The 23770-nt window shown below is 35.9% G+C and overlaps 1 protein-coding gene across 2 annotated transcripts in view; it reads left to right on the plus strand.

Moving 5' to 3' along the window:
• epha6 (eph receptor A6) overlaps positions 1-23770 on the plus strand; it is a 157426-nt gene that overhangs the window by 127503 nt on the left and 6153 nt on the right. For both annotated transcript variants that reach the window (XM_048196970.1, XM_048196971.1), the window contains exons 6-13: positions 13830-13954; positions 14056-14218; positions 14692-14800; positions 18072-18142; positions 18332-18457; positions 18960-19145; positions 20262-20323; positions 23162-23371. In XM_048196970.1, coding sequence (XP_048052927.1) covers positions 13830-13954; positions 14056-14218; positions 14692-14800; positions 18072-18142; positions 18332-18457; positions 18960-19145; positions 20262-20323; positions 23162-23371 — 1052 coding nt within the window. The remainder of the gene's footprint in view (positions 1-13829; positions 13955-14055; positions 14219-14691; positions 14801-18071; positions 18143-18331; positions 18458-18959; positions 19146-20261; positions 20324-23161; positions 23372-23770) is intronic.

Genomic DNA, 23770 nt, shown 5'->3' on the forward strand with positions numbered 1-23770 from the left:
ATGGCAGTCACCTGTTTAAACTCTAATGAAGATTTATTTGCTAGCCCACTGATAGCACTGGCGAAACTGCATATTAATATGCAATTATGAACTTAATAAGCCCAGATTAATCCTGTCAGACATCATAATGATTTTGTCCTTATGATTGTAGTCTATGAAAATGTGAAATTGGCCTCGTCAGGTTGTGCCTATTCAGATGTTTCTGTAATTCAGTGTGATTTCATGTGAGCAGGCCCACGCCAAACCTGAGCCCTGCATACGTAGAACTCTGCAGATGTCTGTAAAACTGGAACATCTGTCATTCATAAAATTCTGCAAATGCCCTGGCCCTTGTGTATTTGTTTAACTATTCATTGCAAAATGTTAACATTATTTGATGAAAGTGTAATTAGTAATGATGAAGTTGCAATTTAATACATTCAAACAATATTGACTTTGCATGTAATAACGAATAACACACCACAGTTAAAATTCTATTTTATAAGCTATGTGCTTTACATGTGCTTTAGTATGTTAGTCATCACATCAAAATAATTGCACTTATTAAAGCACAACAAATGATTATTAAAATATAGGCTCATTCCATGTCAACTCAACCAGAGGTCCCCATCTTAAATTTTTGAATTTGTTAATATTTTTTTCTGTAGAAAGACAAACATAAATAGTGATGAAAGCCAAAATATTAAAATGTCATGAATGTATATTTACTGAGTAATTCACTATTTTGTTGAGGGGATTTAAAATGACCATTTTTCACCTGAAGCCAATTTACAGGGGTGCAAAAATGACTTTAGAAAGATGGCAGCATCATTATTTTATTTTTACACAGAGATTGGTAGGTCTATTAGTAAAATTTGTTGTTTAAATTTATTAAGAACCAGAATCTACAAGAATATTAAGATGTCTTTAATATTTGAGTTACAGTCATGCAAACTTAAGGCAAAAACACAAGAAGTGCTTTTTGCCATTTTTGAACCATCACCGTTGGCATAATAATGAAACAAAAGATTGCTAAAGTCAACAGATGTTACTAATACACCTACCAATCTCTGTGTAAAAATAAAATAATGATGCTGCCATCTTTTTAAAGTCATTTTTAATTGGCTCCAAATCTCAGGTGAAAATGGTCATTTTGACCTCCCTCTTCAAAATAGTGGACTACTCGGTAAATATATTGGCTTTCTCTTTTCTTTTTTTGGCTATTCAGTAAATGTATTGGCTATTGGCTTTCATCACTATTTATGTATGCCTTTCTACAGAAAAAAATATTAACAAAATTTCCGAAAGTTTCCGAAATTTGGTTGATTTGACACATAATGACCCTGTAATCATTTAAAATATACTTTAAAGTATTTTAAGTATATGACATAGGTACACTTGACTGTGTTAAGAAGCAGTCATGAAAGTGTGGCATTTTATTTCATTAATTAAATTTTCATTAATTTCGTTATATTAACTGCAATTTCTTTTTAAATGATACTTTTAATATTTGAAGTTCGCTACAAGTTCACATTCAATACAAACAAGCACACTTCTTTTTCACAATGAGATACCTAAGGCAATAACTATGTTAATGAATTTAAGCTATACAGCTTTGACGCATCAAGTGTAGACAGTCATAATTTGTTGTGGCATGAAACAGGACAATGGTCATGCCCAGTGTAGACACAGTGTTATTGTAAAGTGTTACCAGTTAATTTTGTAATGCTACACTGTAAAAAAAAAATCCCAGTAAAATTTACGGTAAAAAAACAGCAGCTGAGGTTGCCAGAACTTTACCGTAAAAAAATACAGTAGCAACATAAAAAAAAATCTGTTAAATTTACGGTAAAATAACGTATTTCATTAACTGATATAATGTTAATTTACCAACCTAACGAAGTACTAATATCTGTTTTGTACCTTTATAATACACTGACAGTCACCAAACACAGTGGTGATAAGAGTCACATGAATCAATGTTCATCACAAGCAGCTTTTCCACAAGCTGAGAAGGACAACACTAACATATAGAAGGTGCACACAGTGTCATTCACACACACACTAAACACCATCATGGTAACATGCATGAAATCTTAAAAATACAATAAACATTAATTTAACAACATTAGATGTAACATAAAACCCTAATGTACTGATTAGAAAAAAATGAGAAAAACTAAGAAGAAACAGAGTTATTTCAACGAAAATATATTAAATGTGAAGTGTCACGCAGGGAATTGTGGGAATGTCAATTTACGGTTTTTCACTGTAAATTTTACAATGAATTGTTATTTTTCACTTCCAAAAACTGTGAATTTAACGGTATTTTACCGTAAAATTACATTAAATGTAACGTTAGATCTATTACAGTTATTCACCGTATATAGTACGGAAACTTTCTGTAAACCAATTAACAGTTTTTCACCGCAGCATTTTTACAGTCTTTTACAGTTAAAATCACGGTCATTTTTTACAGTGTACTGTATAATGCTGAAAGCTACACATAACAGTGTTGTACACTCAGTTCCTTTTAACACATTTGACCATATTTACTGTGTAGAATTCTCCATCAAAATCATCTCAGAAAATCTGAAAAAAAGTCTGTGTGAGCCTACCATTAATAACTTTGCATTTGTTCATGGACATGCACTGAAGGACTTTTCCAAAAGCTATTTTTGGTTTTAGTTGTGCAAGGTGTTTTCATTGGTGGTCACTCACTACCCAATAGTGTTAACAAAAGCAAATGTGACATAAAAAGCATCTGTAATCGTGCCGTTTTAGCATGGTTTGATCTCTCATCTTTGAGCTCTTTTTTACCGTGACTCATTTTTCCCTGGTACTTGAGGCTTCCTCGTCCTAAGTACAACTCCGTACCAGCTAAGCTACCGAGCAAGCTTGTTATATCAGAAAAGCGAAACATATGGAGCTGGTCAAGTGATGCAAAGTCTAAAATAAATTCATTTACAAATCATGCACTTTGGTAAAAGTGTTTTGAAGTCATAACATAATATCGTGCAATGAGACATAAAAACAAGTTTATTAATCCATAATCTGACCCTGTAATCATAACTGTGTATGAAAACTATTAAAAGCGCTTGCTGTTTTACTGCCTCTAGTGTTAATTTCTATTGGAAACTGCAGTGATACATACGTATTGGTACATATTTTAGCGACTCGTGAAAACGTTCCCACAGGTTGCACATTTTCTAGTCTATAATTCAGAACATTGATCTTTGGACTCTTCTTTTGGTTATTATTGTATATTACAATTATATATGAATCCTTGCAGGCCAAAGGATTGCTACCTGGTTAATATACATGGATAGTTTTTTTTTTGCTTCCTCTGTAGTTTAAGGGAACCCTGCTTCTGTTACAGTGATATAGAGTACATTGTTTTTCAAGTCATTATTTTCTTCTCTCTGTTCACTTAGAATGGTGTTCTAAGCTTTTTTTTCCCACTTTATTCTCTAGACATCTAGCTTTGTGAATGTATTTACACTTCTGCAATTTTCTTCTAATCTTTGTTGTTCTGTCTTTACCCAGAGTAGAGAGAAAGGGGGGATTAGAGAGCCTATTTATGTTATTTTTACCACCTCCTTCTCCTCACTCTCTCACTTTCTCACCGTGTCTCTCTGATTTTATTTATTTATTTATTTAGCTATTTATTTTTCCTGGCAGTGGGAACAGCTCGAAGTGAAAAATTATGCAATGTACAAATTTTCCCCATGAGGCCAGGTGTTGGCACATAATGGCCCATATAGGTGCTGTAATTAAGATCTGGTTGGACAGGGGAGGGGAACAAAATATCATCTATTTTTTCCGCACTCCAAGACAAATCTGTTACCGGAACTAACAATTATTCCTAGAGACAATCGACTGTTTTTTGTTTTTTTGTTGTTGTTGTTGTTGTTTTTTATTACTCTCTCACTCACTTCCAGCCTCTCTCTTGCTCTTTTCATCTTATTTTTGCTTGCTACAGCTGGCTACTGAGCTGATGTTTTGATTGGCTTTCCAGTTTTCAAGCACATTGTTGCCACACCGTCTGTTGTCCTATTCATCGGAAACATACAAATTTCACATTTGTACTGAAACGTATCACCGCCAGTGAGCTTGAAGAGACAGAGGTGGGACGCTAATTCACTGTAGCTTGTTAATTACCCCAGAACTACAAAAGAGTGAATTAATATTGATTATGATGACCCGACTCTCTTCAGCTCAAACTGCTTGTGTTCGATGTCGTAACACCTCACTGCATTTACCAAAAAGACAGTTTAATTGAAACAAATACAGACTGGCCTATAAACAGTCGTTCTGACTCTCAAATCATACGAACACACAAACACCCAGGCTTTTATACTCCCTGTAATGCACTGTATAAACATATAACGACTCATGCATCCATGCACACAGTCATTAAAGAAAGAACATGCGTGTGCATATCTCACATGGTCTGCACTCATCCTGACTTGTGCCGTATCGACTGCATATTTACTGCAGCTGCTTCATTCTCCAGTTAATTGCTGCTGTTTGTGAGCCTCTGAGAGACCCGCTTGTGTATCTGGGGGTGGATGATTTTTGAGTGTGTTTAGACAAATACTCGATCGTCTCTCATTATTCATCTCTGAATCTGAATTGGAGTTGTTTTCATTGCTGAGAACAAATCAAACATGGCCTTGTCAAACTCTGTGTTTGGATCTCAGAGCACCTGGTAAACTCATTCACTGCCAGACAGATAAAACCTCAGCTGCTGTAAACAGAAAGCAAACATTCCACATGTTTAAATTCAGTCTTACAATATAAAACCTGATTAACCCAGATTGTTAATGCATGGCTTGACAACTGACACACTTAGAAAATGAACTTCATATTCTTGATTATGTTTTATTAAAGGGATAGTTGAGCACAAAAGAAGATATTTTGAAGAATGTGTGAAATGAAACAGTTGATGGACCCCATTGGAAAAATAAATAAATAAATAATAATACTATGGAAGTCAATTGGGCCCTAGGCCTACTTCATTACCGACATTCTTCAAAATACCTTATTTTGTGTTCAACAGATGAAAGAAACTCATACAGGTTTGGAACAACTTGAGGGTGAGTAAATGATGACAGAATTTTCATTTTTGGATGAACTATCAATTTAATAGTAGGGCACAAGCCCTTAATATTAGGACTAGTCCTGTCAATCGATTTTTTTTTTTTTCATTGAATTAATTACATTATATGATGATTAATTAATCAAATCAATCACAATTCATTGTATTTACACAACTGCAAAGTTGGGGGTCAGTATTTTTTTTATTTTATTTTTTTTTTATTAATACTTTTATTCAGCAAGGATCAATTAAATGGATCAAAAGTGACCATAGTATTCATCATTGTATTCATCAAGAATACAGATTTTTTTTATTATTATTATTATGGTTTCCACAAAATTTTGAGCACAACTGTTTTCAGTATTGATAATAATATTGTTAAAAAAAAGTTAATGTTTCTTATGCACCAAATCAGCATATTAGAAACATTTATTTATAATATATCCTATAAATGCAGCCTCGATGAGTATAAGAGACCTTACAAAAACATAAATATTGCTGATAAAACCCTCACAAACACACCACAGTTCAACTTGTCTGGGGCCTGTGCGCTAACCACTATGCCACAACTCCACCTACACATTTCTGCTTAGCTGTGGTGAGCTCAGGTTCGCACTCTCAGAAGAGTCTGTTCACTTATTGTAACATGACTATATGAGATACACTTAGAGGAGAAGATTATAGGAGCTATAGGGAAGCATTTCTTTTTAATCTTGTATATAATTCTAGGAAGTGGTGGGGGGAGTGAAATCTGTCTAACAGCAATAGGATATAGAAGAAGAATGTGCATTAACAGAGCTCTCTTTTCGCCTCACTTCCTCTCTGTATGTAAGAAATCTTTTGAAATCATCAAGTAATGTAGGTGCAAGGGCTGTTTCCATTTGCATGTCCTTTCCAGAGCCACTTTGATAAAACAAGAACTTAGGTTCACTGTGTGTCCACAAGCGTGTGCATGTGCATTTTTATGTGCCTCTTGTATTAAACTGTGCCACATTTCCTTTTATTGTCATTTTGGTAAACTCTCAGAGAGAATGCAATGTAAAAATGTATCCTGCGAAAACAAGCAACATCCAATTATCCTTAATCTGGCTTTAGTGATTGCTTCACTAGTGTGGTATGATTGCTGATTATGGGGGAAAGTCATCATTTAGGCATTGTGCAGCATCCATAAAGAGTCGGAAATGATTTGGGTGTAAGAGTCAATGGAAGATCCCCTTAAGCGGAGCAGGAAAGCTAATTAAAATAAAAATGCAGGTCAGCTCCGCATAATGACTGTACATTAGCGACTCAGTTTTTGAAGGTATATGTTTGGATGTGTTTGTGTTAGCAGTTTCTCTTTTAGGTTTTTTCTTGCGGGATCGTTGCTGCTTCAGGCTAATTACCAACTAAGGCTTGTTATGACAATTCAACATACCACAGAGGCGGTTGAACAATTCATTTCGCAAAAATGCTTATGTTTTTGGCAGAAACATCATCAAAACTTTTTATAAACTTCAGAATCATGGCCTAACAGTAAGCATGAAAGTTTCTGACATGTTGAACTTGGAAGTTTCATTTCCTTTTTTTTTTTTTTTTTTTTTTTTTTCCTTTTTTTTTTCTCAATGAAAAGTACCAAATAACCTAAAATTAAGTTGAATTTTGTCAACTGAATGTAATTATATTGAGAAACAAGACTATGTATGACAAAATAATGCCAAAATAAACATATTTTTGTTTTTGTAGTTCAAAAAGAGACTTTTATGTCCATATCAAAATATTAAAAAAGTATCTTTTTGGCTACTTTGTAATTTGACTGAGTATCAAAGATAAGTACTCTTTACTTCAATACATTTTTAATAATTAATGTAGTTACTCATTGCATTTTGCCAGTAGGGCTGCTTCTGAAAACTTAGGCAGCTGACTTGTTGCCTCGCTGCCTTATCAGGCAGTGACTTTGTAGGCAACATTTGCTCACAAAGCTACTTCATGAAACTGATTTCAGACAGACTTCTGAAAATCTATCGCTTTAATGATCTACAGCAAAATAGAATGAGCTTTGGTGAAAACTAAGCAAATATTACTACATTAGTAATCTCTCACTAAAAATGACATCACAAGTTGAAAATGTTTTAAATAATGTACATTTTAGTCACAAACTGACCACCAACCGCAACTTTCTGATGGCATTTTTATTTTAGTGTGTAACTGTGTAAATAGAATGGGAAGCACAGGATTGTGGGATATACAGGGCAGTAAAAGATACATCTATGATGCTTTCAAAAATTGAACAGATGAAGGTATCTCAGGAGTCAGGAAGTGAAGCTATAGATTCAGACTCGCCTTGATGCCTGTGTCCTCCAAGGCAGCATTTTAAGTTTTCAGATGCAACCTAGATTTTTTGCATGGCACCTTACCTTTGTTACAGCAATTTATTTCTGCTACAAAAGAGGTGATCTAAAGGGCATTAAAGGTACTACATCTTGTGCGTTTTGCTCTCACTCACCCAAACTTGTCAACAAGGCTACTTTACGCGAATGTGAGTGCATTAGCACATAGTTGCTGAATCACATATATGAGATGAGGACATGGCTTCAGCCAGTGATGAGGCCGAAACCAAAACATCCAATGCAAGTTGGCTGTGACTATTTAATTTTACTATTAAAATTTAATTTTTTTGAGCACTTTAGCTTAACTGAGACAGTTTGTAGATGTTTGAGAGGCTGTTGTATCGACCTTGATTTATTGCAGTATTGAGATTTTAGAAAATTACCATGTGATTTTTCTCCCCACTCTCCTCACTGGCATGTCTCTTAGGTGTTGAGGACCAGTGTTGGGGGTAACGCATTAACTTGAGTTACGTAATCAGATTACTTTTCCAAGTAACTAGTAAAGTAACACATTACTTTTTCAATTTACCACAAAATTTCTAACACAATTCAAAAGAGAAACTACATAGCATATACCCAGAAGTGTCACCCATGTGTGATAAATGCCACACTTCCGTAGCAACACTTCTCCATAGTTTTGCTTTATGCCCAAAAGTTCAATTGTTCTGGATTGATATATGCAATATTATGTCTGAGGTCATCAATACTTCAATCGAACCCGAGCCCCTGTTCATCATTCTTGGAATATCGGAGACCTTCAGAGAATTGAGTGTTGCACAACAGCGTTTTCTCTCTTATTGCTTCATAATAGCAAAGAGATTAATCCTCATCTTATGGAAGAATACAACTGTACCTACTTCTAAGATGTGGTTAGAAGATTTAACTAATACACTTCATTTAGAAAGGATAAGATATACGCTGGGAGATAGGCTTAACTTATTCAATAAAATATGGAAACCCCTCATATCATACCTAAAAACTACAAATCCAGTGCAACAGTCTGCATCCTAGCACACGATATATGACAATGCTAATGGTTTTAGAGTGAGGGTCTCTACGGGGAAAGGTGGAGATATAGGGGGTGGGTGGGGGGTGGCGGTGGGGGTGGGGGTTGGGGTTCGGGTGAATAGGGGTGGGGTAATATTGTGGGAGATCGTGGTCAGTCTGGTGGTGTTTTTTTTTTTTTTTTTTTTTTTTTAATGTTGTACCACTATGAGTTTTAAATTACCTTTAAGTTAACCATTTTTTTTTTATTCTTTTTTCATTCTATTATTATATTTTACTTTTTGAATTACTTATAAAAAAAGGCTCTCAGAATGTACAAGTGAATTGTGTCAAATCACATGCTTTAATAAAAAGACATTTTATAAAATATCTAACACAAGTTACTTTTTCACATTTATTGACTGACAGCTCTCCTGTCCTCATGTAAGAAATAAAGTGCAGAGGTGTTGTGTGCACTGTGTAAACATGATGGTTATTGTAGTTCTAGACTAAATGTGAGCATTTACTCTTCTCACTTGCACGAAAACATTCAGTATTCCTCAAAATGAATAAAAACAGTGAAATGCAATCTCAGAAATACTTTTTTAAGGAGTAACGCAATATTGTAATGCATTACTTTTAACCCTCAAATGCATGACTGTTTCGCCAATCATTCTTACATATTCGGGTCTTTATCGACCCAGATCTATATCTAACACTGAAGGATCTCTACCTGTCGCGATAATATAAAACTCTTCTGATAATAGAGTAACAATTACAGAAGAATAAAATAAAGCATATTTTGTTACCTTTTGGAGCTTGAAAGGGCTCCGTTTGAGCAGATGTTTTATGCCATCATCACTGTCCTCGTCAGAGCTCATTTCCCAGTAAATTCAGCAAATAATGGGCTAGTTTTATGTTTGAGATCATGAATATGAGACCATTCGCGATCTCAAATGTATTCTCAAAACTATATAATTTTCAACATCTTCAAAATCAATATTTCGATCGCTAACAGCTTCACCAGATCCATCCAGTAAGATTTATAGTCACATTTGATTGTGTTCAGTACTTGCTCTGCAGTAAATCGCTGAGCCATTTCATGTTTTTCTTATTATTTAGTTTTCTGTCTGAATGAGTCGTCACTTCAGCATTGTGTATCAGACATTACCACCTTGTGGAATAAAGGTGAATTGCACTCATTCCGTCATCTAAGATTCAATTATTGTTGTGCAGAAAAAAATATACATACACTCATACACACCTCGGGTCATTTGCGGCCCTATACAATTTTTAATAAAAATGAATACAAAAATAGACATTCTTTTATAATTTTATGATTTTTTTCTCGTTATATTCTTTATAATGAATTGATTGAGGAATACCAAGAAGGTTGATGTCTAACTTTAAAAAATGAACGAGGAGGAGGGTAGTGAATGACGTCCCGGGTCACTAAAGACCCGAGGTATGCATTTAAGGGTTAAAAGTAACTTTCCCCAACACTTTTGAGGACTAGTGCATCTTTAAGCCTACATTTTGTACCAATAAAATACTTAAGTGGTATTGGTGACTTGTAACTTGTAATGGGGTCAATTTCGCTGTAAGTTATCTCTACTTTTACTTGAACATGGTTTTCAGGTACACTTTACACCTCTATTAAAAGAATATAATAAAGAAGTCTGTTATGCTCACCAAGACTACATTTAAAAACATATTTTTAAAAAAAAATGCAAAAATGACACCAAAATTAACAAAAATGCCCCCCAAATTCAAGATATGGGGGCAAAAAATGCAAAAATTACAAAAAAAAAAAAAAAAAAAGCACCCCAATTTCAAGATATGGGGGCACAAATAAAATAAAAATGCAAAAATGACACCAAAATTTACAAAAATACCCCCTAAATTCAAGATATGGGAGCAAAAAAAAATGCAAAAATGACACCAAAATTAACAAAAAAAGACCCCCAAATTCAAGATATGGGGGCAAAAAAAAAAAAAAAAAAAGACACCAAATGTGCTCACCAAGACTGCATTTATTTGATAAAAAATACAATGATTTACAAGTACAATTTAAAACAACTGTTTTCTAATTGAATATATTTTAAAATGTCATTTAATGTATTCCTTTCATGGCAAACCTGAATTTTCAGCAGACATTACTCCACTCTTCAGTGCCACATGATCCAATATTCCAATATGCCAATAACACAATTTTGACAAAAATGTCAGATAGAACCTTATAAATCCAAGGTGACGAAATGTCCTACTGTCATTTTTGATCAATTAATTGTGTCCTTGTTACATAAAAGTATTAAATAAATGTATGTAAAAAAATTACTGACCCCAAAATTTTGAACGGTAATGTTTCACAATGATTTCCGACTTACTGTCTAACATGCCATTAATGATTTAAAGATAAAGATAAATATTGAATAAATTTTGAACAAACTCTCGGCTGTCCTTCCGTGGGTCTGTTTTGAGCCATAATGTCATTTTGTTTTTTGCAGCCAAGTTCATCCTCCTGCCCTTTCACTGGCTGACAACTCCAGCTCAGTTCAGGCAGTCACAGAATCAGAAAAAGACTTTTTTGCCCTCTCTGTTCCTGTATAATATTCCATTCTGAAATCAATCTCTACCTCTGTAAATAGCGACATGATGAAACTTCATCATTTATTAAGTCACTGCCTGTTCTCTACAGTCGCTCTGACTTCAATATTTCTGTGCAAACCTATGAGTTTCCTCCTCACACATGTCTAAAGTAGTCAGATGTCACAGGCTGCACCGTCCGTCCCTTCTCAATAAAAGATGAGCTATCTCTCATGAGAGATATTCAGCACATAGCTTCTCCCGCCACAGAGTCAAATAAGACAAATAACATAGGGGGTTTCATCAAACACCGTTCCAATACATCTCCAACGTGCAAATTTGTAAAGACATAGTAGATGGAAGATAGACAGCATTGCACATTTAGATAAAGCCCTTGTGGTTACCGAGAGAGACAGACAGAGAGAGAGATTGTGTCACAGGTGGTAACCTTAGCAAAACCGATGTCTTATTCTCTTATTTTCTCTCCAAATCACTTCGCTGAAATCTCAGAGGACCTCAGGCAGTGTCGCCCAATACTGCACATCACTGAACGCTGCTCTCTGCTGTTTACCGGCTGCCTAAATCCTCTCTCTCTCTCTGCAACTTGCTATACCTAAAACCCTCCCGTTCCCTGTCCACCCCTTATATTTTCTCAGCTGTTTTAACTGTGAGAGATTGATTACTTGACAGAGGTAGTGATTACCGTGCTGGCACTCTCTGTGGGCTTCCAGAGTGAATATTTACCTGGGAGAAATTCAATCAGGCTGGCTAATGCCATTCACCCACTACTTTAATCTGCTCCAGGATTCAATTAGAGATCAGCTCCACCTACCTGTGGGCGTTACTTCAGTCGCTGAGGTGAAAGGGGAAAAAAGAAGCAAAATGGTTTCTCTTAAAGTGTACAGTATTAGAAAGAAGCAGTAAACAGTTTTTGTATATGATTGTTCGAGCGTGTTATATGAATGCGCACACACCACCATCTTAAGTGCAGAGGCTTATAGACTTCGCTAATTGTGCTAATTGTAAATGGCCTCAGACACAGAGCCTTAATGGATTTTCCTTGTGTTTTTTCTTGGGTTCTTCCACCTGACTAAGCCATGATTGAGTGCATTATCTTCACATAGTACATAGGCAGAGCTGGCTAATTACCTAGATGCTCAAAGATTCAAAGCTTGTGTTAAAAGGGGGAAAAAACACATTTCACTTTAATTGAAACAAAGTATCAGACCTTGATGCCCAAAGCTTTTTGGCTGAAAACCATATTACCATAGTAACTCCTTATATCCGATTAACTGATCCGGTTATATCTTTTTTAAGCACAAAAAGTTAAATGAATCACTGTTTTAAATCAATCAATCAATCAATCAATCATCCACCCTTACTTGTAGCTGTAGCAAATATTCCTACATGCATCTGTCAAGCCAACGTACAATGGGATGCATTTACATTAGTCATAATTAGTCATTAAGAGTAAAAAGACAGAAATTAACCTAACAAAAGAATAATAAAGAAATAAAAAGGTACACAAATGATGATGAAAACATTAAGATTGTCAAACATGGTATATATTCTAGATGTTTTGATCTCTTTCTTTTTAATAGATGTTGAGATTGTACCTAAAGACATAAAGGTGGGGTTTACATTATGTATCTTTACTGTTTTATGTGATTCATTTGAAATTTAGAACATTGATTACAGTATTGGTCCGAATTTAAGACGACCTTGTAGCCCTTCTGAATTATATAACAATTAGGCTATCCATTTCATAGTGAAAACCATGTAGCCTACCAAAATTCCAAAATTTCTTTAACAGTAGAAGTGAAATCTTATTGTAGTTTTGAAATCTGGGTACCGTCTTACATTTTAAAATCATGTATGGGGAAAGTCTGGTCCCGTCAGTGAGGTACGCAAACATGAGTTACGCGGCTCTTAGACGGTAAGCTTTTCTTTGACTGTTAGCGTTTATAAGACAATCTTCAAACATTGCACTCTGACACACCATATTTCTTGGCACACTTGAAAAAAATAAAACATTCTCTTATATTCGGAATAATACGGTAATATACATTTGTATTAGAGACACCCAAACATATTAATTGCCTTATTTTAAAGCATATTGTAAAAAAGACCCATTATATAACCTGGAATAATGGGACAATGGCTTTATAGGCGCTTTTCATCTTTTTGAGCACCAGATGGGAATAAAGTGACCTGTGTAGAAAAGCTTAGAGTAACAAAACCAATTTTCAGTTCATTCGTATGGAAAGCCACATTGCTTTAGTAAGTGGATGCACCCGAAAACCTAGGCAGTTGCCTTGCTGCCTTCTCAGACAGTGACTTGTAAGGCAGCGTTTGTGCATGAAGGCACCTCACGAAACTGATTTCAGACAGACTTCTGAGGCAGCGTATCAGTTTAATGATCTACAGCAAAATAGCACGAGCTAAACTAAGTAATTAATTACTGCAGTAGTAATTTCTCTTTAGAAACGACATCAAAAGTGGAAAATGTTGGTCAAAAACATACATTCACACACAAACTGACCAGCAAACGCAACTTTTGGACGGCATCTTTATTTTTCTAGCTCTACTGTCACAGAATGGAATGCACAGGATACAGAGAAGGATACATCTATGCTGCCTTCAAAAATCGATCAGATGGAGGTATCTCAGGAAACAGGAAGTGAAGCTAACATTGGATTCGGACGTGCCTTGATGCCTTCCTACCTTGAAATGTGTCATCCGAAAGCAGAATTTTCCAGTTTTCAGACAAAGCCAGTGATCACCCTCACTAACTAGTTGTTTTTGCCTCTCAGGTCCATCTTTGGTAGGTGTGGTGAGAAAGGACTGGGCATCTCAAACTAGTATCGCCCTCTCCTGGCAGGAAACTGAACAGCCACATGCTGCCATCTTGGACTACGAGATCAAATATTATGAAAAGGTAACTCACCAAGACTGAACACATCTTTACATAATAAACGTTACATAATGAACATTATGGTATATTAAAAAAAAATGTTTTCTTACTCTCTTTATATTTAGGAACAGGAACAGTTAAGTTACTCCTCTACACGTACAAAGTCTCCAAGCGTAATAGTGACAGGACTAAAGCCCTCTACAGTTTACGCGTTCCATGTGCGCGCTCGTACCCTCGCTGGCTACAGCAGTTACAGCCCAAAGTTTGAGTTCGCCACAGGAGACGAGAGTGAGTGTTTCTCTAAAAATGCCTCATTTCAATACCTGTTAGCCTAAAATGCTGCAGTTATGTCCAATTTTCTGAGATTGTGGTCATACCATGTCAGCTACGTGAGTAGAGTTTTAAACAAATGTTTGAAGGGAACATTTTCTGTTTACCATGAATGACCTTAAGTGCCCTATGATTTCAATGATTTTTTTAACTGCCATTTGGCTTATCTTAGTGCACAGAATGTATGTAAATACTTACCAACCTCTCTCCTGGCATTAAGTCTATTTCTGAGTCTGATAGAACGAGATTGTGGTCATCACATGAATGCTAGTCTGCAACTATTACACATCCCTACCCACCAGCTAATCACAGAACATGAAAAAGTGTGAAAAAGTGACTTCATTGTTTTGAGCTTCTTTCTCTTTTCATCTCTCTTTCTCTCTCATATGCACACAAACATCACACACACTCACTATCCTTCACTATGTCAGACTCTGAGGAGGCAGCTGATCAGGGCCAGGTGTTGGTGATTGTTACAGCCACAGTGGGGGGTTTCTCTCTCCTCGTCATTCTCACCCTCTTCCTTCTCATCACTGGCAGGTAATGAGGGAGCAAATAATGAGAGGGCAGGTAAATACGCTCCAGGATAGATGAACAGGTGTTGTGTTTATATGTTAATTCTATCTATCTATCTATCTATCTATCTATCTATCTATCTATCTATCTATCTATCTATCTATCTATCTATCTATCTATCTATCTATCTATCTATCTATCTATCTATCTATCCTCTGTCTGTCTGTCTATCTATCTATCTATACTCTGTCTGTCTATCTATCTATCTATCTATCTATCTGTCTGTCTGTCTGTCTGTCTGTCTGTCTGTCTGTCTATCTGTCTATCTATCGTCTGTCGGTATGTCTATCTATCTATCTATCTATCTATCTATCTATCTATCTATCTATCTGTCTATCTATCTGTCTGTCTATCTATCGTCTGTTGGTCTGTCTATCTATCGTCTGTCTGTCTATCTATCTATCTATCTATCTATCTATCTATCTATCTATCTGTCAATCTATCTATCTATCTATCTATCTATCTATCGTCTGTCGGTATGTCTATCTATCTATCTATCTGTCTATCTATCTGTCTGTCTATCTATCGTCTGTTGGTCTGTCTATCTATCGTCTGTCTGTCTATCTATCTATCTATCTATCTATCTATCTATCTATCTATCTATCTGTCTATCTATCTGTCTGTCTATCTATCGTCTGTTGGTCTGTCTATCTATCGTCTGTCTGTCTGTCTGTCTGTCTGTCTATCTATCTATCTATCTATCCTCTGTCTGTCTGTCTGTCTATCTATCTATCCTCTGTCTGTCTGTCTATCTATCTATCTATCCTCTGTCTGTCTGTCTATCTGTCTTTCTGTCTATCTGTCTGTCTGTTTGTCTATCTGTCTATCTATCTATTGTCTGTCTTTCTGTCTGTCTGTCTATTTCTGTCTGTCTGTCTGTCTGTCTATCTATCTATCTATCTATCCTCTGTCTGTCTGTCTATCTATCTATCCTCTGTCTGTCTGTCTATCTATCTATCTATCCTCTGTCTGTCTGTCTATCTGTCTTTCTGTCTATCTGTCTGTCTGTTTGTCTATCTGTCTATCTATCTATTGTCTGTCTTTCTGTCTGTCTGTCTATTTCTGTCTGTCTGTCTGTCTGTCTATCTATCTATCTATCTATCTATCCTCTGTCTGTCTGTCTATCTATCTATCTGTCTTTCTGTCTATCTGTCTGTCTGTTTGTCTATCTGTCTATCTATCTATTGTCTGTCTTTCTGTCTGTCTGTCTATTTCTGTCTGTCTGTCTGTCTGTCTGTCTGTCTGTCTATCTCTCTGTTGTCTCTTTCTGTCTGTCTGTCTGTCTGTCTATCTATCTATCTATCTATCATCTGTCTGTCTATCTATCTATCTATCTATCTATCTATTGTCTGTCTCTGTCTATCTATCATCTGTCTGTCTGTCTGTCTATCTATCTATCTATCTATCTATCTATCTATCTATCTATCTATCTATCTATCTATCTGTTGTCTCTTTCTGTCTGTCTGTCTTTTCTGTCTGTCTATCTATCTATCTATCTATCTATCTATCTATCTATCTATCTATCCTCTGTCTGTCTGTCTATCTATCTATCTATCTATCCTCTGTCTGTCTGTCTATCTATCTATCTATCCTCTGTCTGTCTATCTATCTGTCTTTCTGTCTATATGTCTGTCTGTTTGTCTATCTGTCTATCTATCTATTGTCTGTCTTTCTGTCTGTCTGTCTATTTCTGTCTGTCTGTCTGTCTATCTATCTATCTATCTATCTATCTATCCTCTGTCTGTCTGTCTATCTATCTATCTATCTGTCTTTCTGTCTATCTGTCTGTCTGTTTGTCTATCTGTCTATCTATCTATTGTCTGTCTTTCTGTCTGTCTGTCTGTCTATCTGTCTGTCTGTCTGTCTGTCTGTCTGTCTATCTCTCTGTTGTCTCTTTCTGTCTGTCTGTCTGTCTATCTATCTATCTATCTATCTATCTATCTATCTATCTGTCTATCTATCTATCTATCTATCTATCTATCTATCTATCTATTGTCTGTCTCTGTCTATCTATCATCTGTCTGTCTGTCTATCTATCTATCTATCTATCTATCTATCTATCTGTTGTCTCTTTCTGTCTGTCTGTCTATTTCTGTCTATCTATCTATCTATCTATCTATCTATCTATCTATCTATCTATCTATCTATCTATCTATCTATCTATCTATCCTCTGTCTGTCTGTCTATCTATCTATCTATACTCTGTCTGTCTATCTATCTGTCTTTCTGTCTATCTGTCTGTCTGTTTGTCTATCTGTCTATCTTTCTATTGTCTGTCTTTCTGTCTGTCTGTCTATTTCTGTCTGTCTGTCTGTCTATCTATCTATCTATCTATCTATCCTCTGTCTGTCTGTCTGTCTATCTATCTGTCTTTCTGTCTATCTGTCTGTCTGTTTGTCTATCTGTCTATCTATCTATTGTCTGTCTTTCTGTCTGTCTGTCTATTTCTGTCTGTCTGTCTGTCTGTCTATCTCTCTGTCTATTTATCCTCTCTGTGTTTTTGTCTGTGGATGTCATGGATATGTCTTTTCTCTCATTCACTAATTTACCCTTAATTTAGCTCCTTGCTTATCCAGCCATCTCCTAATAGGCCTGTTGGCCACGGAGCACCTTTCTATTTTCCGATTGGCTGAGCCATGTCGCTGCCTAATTAGTCGGAATGCTGCAGCCTCCCGGCAGCGGCCGTGTCTGCTGCCATGAAATGGCCTGCTGTGAGACTGACAGCAAGCTTAAACATGCCACACAGTCCTGTGATTCGCAATATCAGCATGTGCAGCTCGCTGTGTGAAACCTCAGTCAGCCGGCCCCTGTGCCATCACATCCTCGCACAGCTGCAGGGGCTGATGGCACCGTGTTCAGCTGCTTGTGCAGATTTGCAGGGAGGCTGTTGTGAGCAGCTCTCAAATAAATCAAGCACTCATGATGACGGACAGAATCAGTGTCCTCATTTGTCAAGAAAAGAAATTAAATTACAAACGAACACTTTTGAGAAGTTCTCCCTGGAGGAGCATCATTTTAATTTCAACATTAGAGGGTTCTGAGGAGCCATTCAGACATATGTCTTGAGTTTTTATGGTTACCGATCACGAGTGCTGTCCATTCAGGACCACGGACAGGGACACTGACTTCAGAACTACGGACAGTGCTGAAGTCTCTACTGTAAATGTGTTACAGTATATATAACCAGTATATAAACAAAATCACTGATCATTTACATTTCTCTTTGCTTGAACAGGTGTCAGTGGTACATAAAATCTAAGATAAAGTCAGAAGACAAAAAAAGAACGCAGTATCAAAATGGACATGGTATGAGACCTTAATTACACACTCAGTCACATATACACATACTGTATATTCGTATTGATTCATATTTTTTAATATGAATCAATATATATATATATATATATATATATATATATATATATATATATATATATATATATATATATATATATAAAAAAAATCTAGATTCCAACCTTTGACATGTTTTTATAGTGCCATTCCCAGGATTAAAGACTTACATTGACCCGGACACTTACGAGGACCCTTCACAGGCCGTGCATGAGTTTGCCAAGGAAATCGATCCATCTCGTATCCGGATCGAAAGGGTCATCGGAGCAGGTCAGAGCTCTTTTTACAGCTCACTTCAGTCTGTGCCTCAGCAGCCCATAATCCACTCCAGCTACTTATAGCTGCGTGGTCTAAAATTAAAATGTGTCATTGGTTAAAATAAAATAGTTAGAAGATAAATTTCTTCGAAAATAAATTTAAAAAATGCTTCCGATATTTTCATTTATCTTTCTTTCCTTTAGTCTCCAGATCTAGGATTTGGTTTCTCTTGTGTGTCTAATTAAAATATATTTCAGATCATTTTCACTGTTAAGCTCTTAAATGTCTCTCTGAAAAATCACTTTGTTATTCTCAGAAGACAAAATGATTAGAATCTAATCTTCAGTGAGATAAGTAGGAAATAATTCAATGGGAAATAATTGTCATAAGGAGAGCCCTTGTGTAGTGAACATGTTTGATTGATATAGTTTGACTGCCACCTAGTGTTTAGAATATATAAGTGCAAGCAGTGACCCTAAACGACAGTGAGTATGGACTTGAGTGTGTTCTGCAGGCGAGTTTGGGGAGGTGTGTAGTGGCCGTCTCCGTATCCCAGGAAAGAAAGAAATTCCTGTGGCTATAAAGACTTTGAAGGGAGGATACACTGAACGTCAGAGACGGGACTTCCTGCGAGAGGCGAGCATCATGGGACAGTTTGATAACCCTAACATCATCAGGCTGGAGGGTGTGGTCACAAAGAGTAAGTTTTTTTTTTATGTTTTTGAAAGAAGTATCTTAAACTTACTAAGGCAGCTTTTTTTTTTTTTTTTTTCATCAAAATACAAAAATAAATAAATAAATTAGATTAACTTTTTAATTTTGTCAATTCATATACATTTGGAAAAATCACTTGGGTAAACACAGCAAGTTAAGTTTAGTTTACTAAAATGATCTTTCGGAAATCATTCTATGCTCATTTGGTCCTCAAGAAACATTAGTGTTAAAAACTGTTGTGCTACTTTTTGTGGAAACTGTGATGCAATTTTTTTTTTTTCAGGATTATTTTTCAGGATAAATAGACAATTCAAAACAACAGCATTTATTTGAAATAGAAATCATTAGAAAACTTTAAATGCCTTTACTGTCACTTTTGATCAATTTTATTAATTCTTGCTGAATAAAAGTATTAATTTCTTTCAAAAAATCAGACTTTTGAACTGTAGTGTAATAATACCCTTCAGTAATGAGTTTAATGCAAACACAGCTGTGTCTGAAAAGCATGGCAGGCAATAAATAAATAAATTCATAAATAAAACAGATAAGGAAATTGTGAAAAATTGATATTGCTCATGGAGGATACTAATAGTTTGGATGAAATTGATTACAGAATAACTTGTATCATCATCAGCCAAAAGCTGTTTTCTCTCTGTAAGAAACAAACGTTTCTCCGCTGCATTTGTTACACCCCCGGTTTCTGTCTGACACGCACACAATCAATGATTTCACCCTACACACAAACTGCCTTCATCCTCCATAATAAAAATGGAAGAAAAAAAATTCTCAGTCTGTGATTCTAGTGTTATCTCATGTCTTTCATCTATTTTACCATTCACTACCATGCTACTAGAGATTAACTGTAAATTAAATTTCAGGCCGTTATAGCGCTACTAGAAACACAGATGGTAATGTAGCATTATATGCTGATTTCATAGAAACCAAGCACTGATGATGAAGGCAAAAGTGAACGTTTGGGTTTGACTTGTAGTCATACAAAGACAGAGATGAGTAATGTGGCAATGTCTGTCCCATTTCCCCTCTGTTTCTTTCTCTGTAACTTAGTCCATTACTTACAGGTGTCCTGTTTTCATCTTTGTAGGTCGGCCTGTGATGATAGTGGTGGAATACATGGACAATGGCTCCTTGGACTCTTTTCTGAGGGTACGTTCATCATTAAATGACATGCCACACTTGACATGCCTCATTAACAGCTTCTAACTACAGAGAGCATTTTGTAATTTGCCAGCAGATGGATAGTTGATATGAAATGGTTTTTGTAAAGTTTACATATGTTAAAACAGTGGTTCTCAACCAGGGGGCCGAAGCAGACTAAGATAAAACAAGCATTAAAATAATACAAAATTATACAAAAGATATTACTTACTTTAACCCTTAAATGCATGACTGTTTCACCAGTCATTCTTACATATTCGGGTCTTTATCGACCCGGAACTATATCTAACACGGAAGGATCTCTACCTGTCGAGATAATATAAAACTCCTCTGATATTAGAGTAACAATTACAGAAGAATAAAATAAAGCATATTTTGTAACCTTTTGGAGCTTGAAAGGGCTCCGTTTGAGCAGATGTTTTATGCCATCATCACTGTCCTCGTCAGAGCTCATTTCCCAGTAAATTCAGCAAATAATAAGCTATTTTTATGTTTGAGGTCATGAATATGAGCCCATTCGCGATCTCAAACATATTCTCAAAACTATATAATTGTCAGCATCCTCAAAATCAATATTTTGGTCGCTAACATCTTCACCAGATCCATCCTGTAACCGTTACAGTCATATTTGATTGTGTTCAGTACTTGCTCTGCAGTAAATCGCTGAGCCATTTCATGTTTCTCTTATTCTTTAGTTTTTTGTCTGAATGAATCGTCACTTCATCATTGTGTATCAGACATTGGTACCTTGTGGAATAAAGATGAATTGCACTTATACCGCCATCTAAGATTCAATTATTGCTGTGCAGAAAAAATATACGTACACTCATACACACCTCGGGTCGATAGCGAACCCTATACTATTTTCACAAAAAAATGAATACAAAAACAGGCATTCTTTTATAATTTTATGATTTTTTTTCTTGTTATATTCTTTATAATGAATTGATTGAGGAATACCAAGAAGGTTGATTTATAACTTTAAAAAATGAACGAGGAGGAGGGTAGTGAATGACGTCCCGGGTCACTAAAGACCCGAGGTATGCATTTAAGGGTTAATACGCTCCTTAAGTCATGTCAACTTTATTTATGTAGCGCTTTATACAATATAGATTGTTTCAAAGCAGCTTTACAGGAACAAACAGGAAAATATTCAATGATGCAAACAGAGTTCAATTCTTCTGTATAGCAGCTCTAAAAAGACAATAGTGTCATTGTTCAGCTGAGGTCAGTTCAGTGTTGATTCAGTTCCGTTCAATAACTGTGTGAAGTTCATAAATTATGGAATGAGTTCAATTCAGCTATAAGCATCTCTGGAGAAAACAGTGATGTCATTGTCAAGCTCAGCTCAGTTCTGATCCAATAGTGTTAGTACAGTCAAATAATATTGCTTAATATTAAGTGTCCCCAACTGAGCAAGGCAAACATACATTTAAAGGGTTAGTTCACCCAAAAATGAAAATTACCCCATAATTTACTGATCCTCAAGCTATTGGTGTATATGACTTTCTTCTTTCAGCCAAACACAATCAGAGTAAGACAAATATCCATTTTTAAAACTTTATAAAGTAAAATAATGAGCTTCCGGCGTGACCAAAAAGCATTAACTTCCGCAACGTAGTACACAATGACAAGACGTACTATGCATTATAACTTAAGGCATAGCGTAATCCGTTATGGTGTAGCATAGAACATCATGGAATTGTGTACTACTTTGCGGAACACTTTTAAATAAGGATATTTGTCTTACACAAATGCATCGATTAGCTTTAGAAGGCCTTTATTAAACCCCCGGAGCCGCATAGAGTACATTTTATGATCGAAGGATGCACTTTTTTAGACTTCAAAAACTCCTCCAGTCACTCCCATTATAAAGATTGGATGTTATTTTTTATTATAACTCTGATTGTGTTTGGCTGCAAGAAGAAAGTCATATACAGCTAGGATGGCTTGAGGGTGAGTAAATTATGGGGTAATTTTAATTTTGGGGTGAACTATTCGTTTAACATACGTACATAAATTTTTCTAACTGTGCCAAGCTCTAAAATATTTTATCTGGTAGAAATAAAATCCTTATACAGTAAATCATAAATGACTGGAAAACTCATGGGGTCTTTGGATTGTTTTGGATGGGGGGAGTTCTTGGAGTCAAAAAGGTTGAGAACCACTGAATCTATTTCAATTGGCATTTTGCTAATTATGTTACTATGGGAACTGGTTCTGTTTCCTGTTTCTTAACTGTTATATTAATGGTTCCTTTATTTCTTTTGAAGGAGAAATACAGATTAAGTATTTTTAATGGACTAAAAAGATCCAGTTCATAAGAGTCATTTGTTTGTCTATCAGAATAAATGGCTCTGCTTTAGATTTACTAAACAGAAGCCTGCTAATACAGGACATTTGTTCAGGAATCAGGCTGTACTGATCACTGTATGTTCCCGGCTTTAGATTCAGAGCTGTGCTGAACAGCAGTGCAAGAAAAATGGTGAAAGTATTTCATTATGGTGTTTCATCCACATTCCACCACAAATGCACCTTAAACAAACTGAACGTCATTAAAATCATTTGGTTTCAATATTTGAAAAAATGGAACCAGTTGTGAAAAAGATTCTTTGTTATTGGTTCTCAACTCCAGTTACTTTTATATGTTGATTAAAAATGGCCAATGAACATTTTATGCATCAAAAATGCAAACTGATGTTCTTTTTTGTTGTTGCTGTCAGGTCTGGTTTAAAGTTAAATATGTTTATTGTTCATTATGATAAAATATAGACCTCTCCAACTCTTCTTTTCCATCCTTTTGGCTCTTCTTCTTGCCTTTTGTAGAAGCATGACGGGCACTTCACCGTGATCCAGCTGGTTGGTATGCTGCGTGGCATTGCCTCAGGTATGATGTACCTGTCCGACATTGGATATGTCCACCGGGACCTGGCAGCCCGAAATATTCTAGTGGATGACAACCTGGTGTGTAAAGTGTCGGACTTCGGTCTGTCCAGGGTGCTGGAGGACGACCCGGAGGCAGCTTACACCACCACAGTAAGCCGCATACACCCACTTCAGTATTGGTTCATTTAAATTCAGCGGCGTTCAGAGTTAATAACAATCTGTGCTCCTTAGACAGCCAAAGCTGATCCAGAATCTCTGGAGCTTAGCACTACTCTGCTTGTTGTGTGTTATTGAATGGGATTGCGTTGATCTAAGCAGTATATCATGAGATTAAGGGCTTACTCTGAGGAGTGATTGGGTAATTAGATTTATAATAAGATGCTAAATGTGTCTGAATACTTCTGAACTTTTTTTATACAGGGGTCTTAGTGTGTCACTCCATCATACAATACATCACATTCCACAGAAAACTCAATTATGACTCATCATTACATAACAAGCAATCTGCATCTCCTTAGATTGCCTAGGAAACACCAATCTATTGGCTGC

The sequence above is a fragment of the Megalobrama amblycephala genome, linkage group LG7 (assembly GCF_018812025.1).
Source record: "Megalobrama amblycephala isolate DHTTF-2021 linkage group LG7, ASM1881202v1, whole genome shotgun sequence".
NCBI classification, from domain to species: domain Eukaryota; kingdom Metazoa; phylum Chordata; class Actinopteri; order Cypriniformes; family Xenocyprididae; genus Megalobrama; species Megalobrama amblycephala.